The sequence below is a fragment of the Triticum aestivum genome, chromosome 2A (assembly GCF_018294505.1).
Source record: "Triticum aestivum cultivar Chinese Spring chromosome 2A, IWGSC CS RefSeq v2.1, whole genome shotgun sequence".
NCBI classification, from domain to species: domain Eukaryota; kingdom Viridiplantae; phylum Streptophyta; class Magnoliopsida; order Poales; family Poaceae; genus Triticum; species Triticum aestivum.
In genome coordinates, this window is record NC_057797.1 from 712,845,299 (window position 1) to 712,852,301 (window position 7,003).

The window sequence follows — 7,003 nt, forward strand, 5'->3', positions numbered from 1 at the left end:
CTGTCGTATTTGTTCATCGGAGTTATGCGTTCATGATAATGACTGTTGCATTACCTAGCACATGATGGGATACCCCCTAAGAATGAATGTAAACAACATACACACATGTGGTAAAAAAATTATTCATGGGAAGGTAACGCAAAACAAGTCTCTGGTTCTGAAAATTAGGCATGATAGATTAATTAGCGCAGCTACGCAGGCAACTGGAATACTCCTAGACTGTACAACCTTCTTCAACCTGCCAGCTGGGAAAAGATAGAACAAGAAAGTGATCATGGCATCAAGCTCCAGCGCTCGCGAGGGCAGATCATTTGCAGTTTGTTATGTTCACTAGTACTATATGTAGCAAGACCTGTGAGAACATACCCAGCCATTGCAATCGAGGCAGCAAATCAGGGGAGAGAACACCCTCATCGCTCTATATATGGATTAGAGCTGCTAAACTAATGTGTGACATACAGTAGTAGTTTGTAAAATAGACATTAAGTTTTACCTTGGTACTTGTAATATGAGTTTGTGGCTTTGTATATAAGAATGAAGGGAATATTTTAGATACTAGTAGCTTATATCAGACTTATGCACATTGTTATGTCAAAATTGATTATAGTTATGCTATACATTGTTGTCAATTTCACATGTAGAAAAATAATATTGCATTTATGCTTAACACCAATTCAATATATGCTATACAAAATGGATGGATTAGGAAAATGCAATTTGGACAAAAGGGATGTCTTATGCCAAATAATTTTCCCTATTTGTTTATTTCATCATATGCTGTCAAAACTGTGTTACAAAGTATAGAAATGGTGAAGCAGTGCACACTTCGTACAGCTCTTACATACACAGTTTGATGAAGAGCGGTGCGTGCAGTACGAAGCTGGGCGACCGATGCACGTGCTAGAGGCGAACGTGGTGCTTGGGTCGGATGTAGAAACATCTTCGCCAGGACTGGCGGTGCGCGCGGTTTACTTCGGGCGGGCGCGGAATGGTTTGACGTGAGCAAAAAACACAAGAAAAACCAACTATGTGACATGACACGTGGACCTGGCAATCGGGGCCCATGGATCAGAATGCTCAAAAAAATAGAAAGGGGTAATTTGTGGCTGACACTTTTGTTAAATGGAGTATGACAGATGAAATTTTCTTAAATGGGGTAATTAGTGTCAAAAAGTCAAACTTAGAGATAAAAAGCGGAATTCACTCTCGAAATATCTACAGATGTTGTCGATATAGTGGCTTCAGACTTTTTGTATTAGTAGATAAGACCCCGCGCGTTGCTGCGGGAATTTGTTGCTTATAATGTTTAATATTATAAATAAACGATTTCATTGAATAGTAGAAGCTCATTGAAATAAAATGTCAGGAGGCATAGTGTGTTGGGTCCGTTCTACCGATGAAGGTGAATTAAAAAGTCTCTCATGTAAACCGTCAGATATGGTATATGGTTTGTATTTTGTAGATGATAGAATGAACTATTCACAAATTTGAGCACGTGCACAAATACTATAGTACAAAATGATTCCTATACAAATCCAATCGTCATTCATGTGGTATATTCCACAATCTTTTCTCGGGTTGCACGTACCGATCCAATATAGTTACTAGGGGTGCAGGGCGGCACCCAATCCGCCCCGCTTCATAGGCAAAATAGGTTTCAATTAGTTATAAACACCCCTGTTAGATTTAGTTTAATTTGAACTAATGCTCTATTTATGCGGGACTATGCGGGTTTTCTCTTTGTTCTAGGGATGCTTAGACACAACAACACTAATGGAAATTTTGATCGGAACATGCATAGACACCCAGTCTTCATGGAGACAACACGGATGAAGCAAATCCACTACTTAAACTTGAAGAAGCTGTTAGAACACCCGATCAATAAAAGAAATACTTTTTCTTGAAGAAAATGAATAGGGAGAAAAAACATCAGTAACTTTGCCTAATTACTCCCTCCGTTCCAAATTACTCGTTGTATTCTAGATACATCCATTTCTGCGACGAGTAATCCGGAACGGAGGGAGTACATGAATGGAACGGAGGGAGAAGAAAATGAAGGCAATTAAGGAGACGGAAGGAGCACATATTTTATACCGACAAGGGAAACAAATAGTACCGTGGAGACCGGAGAAGATGCTTGCGCTGAGCAAAGGCTAAGGGCATCTCCAGCCGCGCCCCCAAAAAGGCCCCCAGGCGTCTTTTCGTCCGTCGACGCCAAAAAATCGGCCCAGTCGCGCCCCCAAGAGTCCAGTTTTCGCCGGCTCGGGCCGAAATTGGCGCCGGCGGACCCAATCCGCACCCGGCGCGCTGGGGGTCGCTCGGGGGCGCCGGACAAATCATTTTTGGCGCGAAGAGCCGCGGGCCCGCCGCGTCAGCGACTCTACCCTCTTCTCGCCCCTTCGTCGTCCTCATCGCCTCGTTTCCCGCGGTGAATCAATGCCAAAACTACCGCGCGCTGCCGCGCCGGTCAGCCTCCATTGATGCCTCACGGGCGGCGCGCTGAAGGCTGGGCGGCGCGTTCCTCGGCCGCCACGCAATCACGCCACGCGTAACGCGCCGGCCAAGCCTACCACGCGGCGCCTTCGCCTATAAAAGCCGACTGCAAGCGCGCCAGAGAGATTCACCCCGATCATCCACCGACGACGCGCTCATTTCTCCCCCTTTCCTCCTCTCACCATCACTAGTTGAGAAAGTATGGCCGAGCGTTTCCCAGGCGACGGCGCGGCGGCGAAAGGATTCGGGCGCCGTCATCTGCAAGAGGACGAGGCTCGCCTCCTTTTCAAGGCCGAGTACCCGGTCCCGCCGGACATGCGGGTGCCCGGGGCTTGGAGGATCAGCGCCGGCGGCGTGCCGGTGCCACCACCATCCACCGGGGCAACGCGGCGTGCGGAGATCGCACGCATCCGCGCGTCCCTGTCGCGGGCGGTGAGGGAGGGGCCACGGTATGTCCCCGACAACCCGCTCTGGGAGCCCTACTTTCGCCGCCGTCACGCCGAGCAGCTCGAGGCCACCAACGACGTCGTGCCCTCCGGCAGGCTCAACTCCGATGGCCGGCGCCGGTGGTGGGGCGTGCCCGGCCGCACGTTGGAGGCCTTCCTCGAGTACATCGAGGGCGGCAACACGCCGCGCCTCGAGTATCCCGCTCCCCCGTCCTTCTCACGCCGTTGGGGAAGCTCCTGGACGCCGAGGCGCATGGAGACCGGGGCATCCTCCTCCTCGTCCGGCGACTCTCCCTGCCTCCGCCTCCGCCCCGTCAAGCCGGAGCCCCAGGACACGCCTGTCAGCGCGCGTACCCGCAGCTCCGGCGGCTCTTCCTGCCTCCACCTCCGCCCCGTCAAGCCAGAGCCCCAGGACACGCCTGTCAGCGCGCGTACCCGCAGCTCCGATGCCCTCGTCGAGCCCAAGGTGGAGTCCAGCCTCCCCCCGGAGTACGAGGATATAGCCCGGCGCGGCTTCTCCGACGATGACGCCATGCGGTGGTCGCGCTACGACTACGTGCACGAGGAGATGGTCCGGCAACGCCGGGCCCTGGAGGAGATCGCCGCCCGCAAACGTGGGCGCGAGGACGGGGACGGTGTCATCGTCCTCGATAGCGACGACGACGACGCCCCCGGACCGTCCAACCCGCCGCGCCAACCGGGGGAGGGATGTAGCAGGGACGGTGGAGGCGTAGGCGGGGGCGACGACGACGACGACGACTACACGCGGTTCTACAGCCTCCTCGGCATGTAGAACCGCATGGATGGGCGGCGAAGGAGACGGCGGGGTAGCCCGCGGTAGTTTTTTTTTAAAAAAATATGTTTAAATTTAAACGAACTCGCCCATGTTTGCGTTGCGTTTGCGCCGAATTTAAACATTTTAAAAAATCTGTGAGGGGCCGCGACTGGAAAGCATCACGTCCCAGTGCGCGGTTGAGCACCGGTACACCCTCAGGGGGCGATTTTTTGCCTCTCCTGAAGGGCCAACGGCTGGAGATGCCCTAATGTGCATGCGGCATGGAGGCACTGCTGGCATGCGGCAAGAGCGGCGCGGTGCCGGAGCTCACTTCCGGCGGCGGCAGAACATGAGGGAAGATGTGACGTGCAGCGCAAAAGGCTGCTGCATTAGCTGGAAAGAAAATGCGTTGAAAGCCTGAGAAAAGAATTAGACGATGCGTTTGGACTGACTGCCTCGTGCGTTACATGATAGTACAAAAGAGGAAACGACCAGCCGTGGGTGCGTACTGAACAAAAGTTGAATCAAACGACTCATTGGGCTGCTTGTCTTCGATCGGCATGGGTAACGGGATGCATGCAAGGCGCCCAGTTGCTTCCTTACGTGGATGGCTTGCATATTAGGAGAAATAAGATAGTTTGCATATTAGGAGAAATAAGATAGTGGGGTGCTCCTATTTAGTTAGAGTTAGAGGGTGTGTCTAGAACACATCTAGATGTGTTCTAATTATTTACACATCTAAATGAGTGAATTAAGCATAAAAAAATATCCTCACGAATTTTAACGTAAGATTAATGACATAGAATTTAGATGTGCAATATTTATGACACATCTAGATATGATTTAGCAAAATTGTTAGATATAGTAGATTACTTATCAAGATCTTGAGTATAAGCAGATTGATTGCACGCACCTAATTAAATGCTTTTTCGAAACAACAAGCACCCCCCCCCCCCCCCCCCCCCCCACTCCTCTCGGCAAGATCTTGGAGTTGGAACAAGGAGGAGCTTCTCCTTACGGCGGATCGACAAGCTGAACACCTCAGTCATGTCGACCTCCTTCGTCCCCGGCGGCAGCTCCCAGTCGAAATGGTACACGAGGTTTGCTAGCATCATCTCCACGGCGGTGTTGGCGAAGTTTATGCCGGGGCAGATCCTCCGCCCGGACCCGAACGGCAGAAACTCAAAGTCCTTCCCCTTGCTGTCCACCGCCGCCGCGCTGCCTCCCTGGAGGAACCTCTCCGGCGCGAACTCGTCCGGCGCCTCCCAGGACGCGGGGTCCCTCGCGAGGGCCCACGCGTTGACCATGAGCCGCGTCCCGGCAGGGATCGCGTAGCCGTCGACCTCGCAGTCGGCGATCGAGAGGTGGGGGAGGAGCAGCGGCACCGGCGGGTGCAGCCTCAGCGTCTCCTTCACGGTGGCCTTCAGGTAGGCCATGTCTCCTAGCTCCTCCTCCGTGACCACGTCTTGTGCTGATTCTCCTTCGTCGTCCTTGCCTACGGCCGCCGCCGGCGCACGCCTCCTCCTCACCTCCGCTTGCAGTTTGGCCATGACGTGCCGGTTGTTCATCAGCTCTGCCATCGCGAATTCCAGCACCAGATATGTCGTCTCTGTCCCCGCTTCAAACATGTCCTGTTAATTACCATACCAATAAATTACCGCTGAATGGATTAATCTGTCAGTTTTGCTGTAAGTATTGGAGTAGTAATTACTGCACTACTATTTACCAGCAAGATCGCCTTGACGTTGTCTGTGGTGAGGCCGTACTCTTCCTGCTGGGCGAGCAACACGTGTATGAAGTCTGCGCTGGCATCGTCCTGCTCGCGCAGGCGCCCGTGCTCGTCGATGAGCTTGTGGAGCAGCTCGTCCCACCTCTTGCGAACCCTCCTAGCCCTGGGGCACACCACCATGCCGGTGAACACGTCCGCCACTGCCAAGCTCGGGAAGTAGTCCTCGACGTTGAACCCTCCAAGCAGCGACATGTTGATGTCGATCAGCTGGCGGAGCAGCTTGTTTCTGCCATCGTCGCGGTGGTTTCTCCCGAGCACCGCCCGGCACACCACGTCGTTCGCGTACGAGCCCAGGAGCTCGCTCATGTCCACGGGCACCGCGGTCTCCGCCGCGGCGCGAATCTTGGCCACGGTTATCCGCGCCTCCTCCTCGCGGTCGTGGCGGAACGAGTGCACCTTCTTGGCGCTGAGCATGTGCGTGGTGACCACCTTCCTGGCCTGTCTCCAGGGCTCGCCATATGGCGCGAAGGCGACGTCGGTCCGCTTGTAGAAGATGATGTCGGCGACGGCGGAGCGCGACCTGGACGCGAGAGCGTGGTCGTGCGTGCGCAGGACGGCCGCGGCCGCGCGCGGCGAGGACACGACCACCGTGTTCACCGAGCCGAGGCGGAGGAGCATGAGGTCCCGGCCGTGCTTACCGGCAAGGTCGCGGAAGGAGACGTGAGGGAGGGGGCCGACGAGGTGGAGGTGCCCGATCACCGGGAGTGCGCGCGGAGGGGAAGGTGGGAGCGGCAGGTTCAACCGCTGCTTGCTCCTCCGGCTCCATCTTTTCGCACCGATGAGCAGTAGAACGAGTGGGACGAGGAACAGAAGAAGCAATGCTTGTGCAGATGTGGGTGCGCCATGGATCGCTGCTTCACCAGCCATGGATCCAATCCAAGGCAGATGGCGTACTGATAATGTGGTATAATCCTGCTGATGCTATGCCCCTGTATATATGCACCGTTCTGCATGTCTTTTAGTTTTGAGATGGCACACCGCTCTTGCCGTGCGGTGGACCGCTTTGCGTGCCAGCCTCTAATTTCGCAGAAAATATCTGGTCGTATGTGTGATCAGCAAAATCGATTGATCGAGTGTCTCAAAAAATGAAAAGATGAGGATAATACAACTAGCAAAATCATTCCGTCCCCAAGTGTTGGATTGTTGAAATATATAAGTGCATTGCTCGTATTTCTTCAGAATTTTGAATGGACTAACTAGTGCATACACCTTTATATGCATCAGAGCCACTAAATTCTGACTCCAGGACTAACTGAAATACCCCACACAAAAAAAGATTAACTAAAACAATTTAGAAATGTTTTTTTGAGGTGAAACAATTTAGAAATGTTAAAGCTCACTTTCGGTCTTAGTTAGGTCTTTGAAGTGTTCATGGGCAGCCCAGCGCAAGAGACCAACATCTGGACTGGTCTCAGACTCGACCTTTCCCGCCCAAAAGCCCAAGTAAAGCCCAAATTGAGGTTTTTTTTTTGCGGGGAGCCCAAATTGAGGTTTAAATTA

At 52.9% G+C, this 7,003-nt stretch overlaps 1 protein-coding gene across 1 annotated transcript; it reads right to left on the bottom strand.

Moving 5' to 3' along the window:
- Positions 1–4,631: 4,631 nt before the first annotated feature.
- Positions 4,632–6,435, bottom strand: LOC123191890 (indolin-2-one monooxygenase). The gene is made up of 2 exons (XM_044604452.1): positions 5,441–6,435; positions 4,632–5,345 (listed from the first exon to the last, which is right to left on the bottom strand). Exons 1-2 carry the CDS (start codon positions 6,368–6,370, stop codon positions 4,632–4,634), a joined length of 1,644 nt encoding a protein of 547 aa, XP_044460387.1. The 5' UTR covers positions 6,371–6,435.
- Between the last annotated feature and the right edge of the window lie 568 nt (positions 6,436–7,003).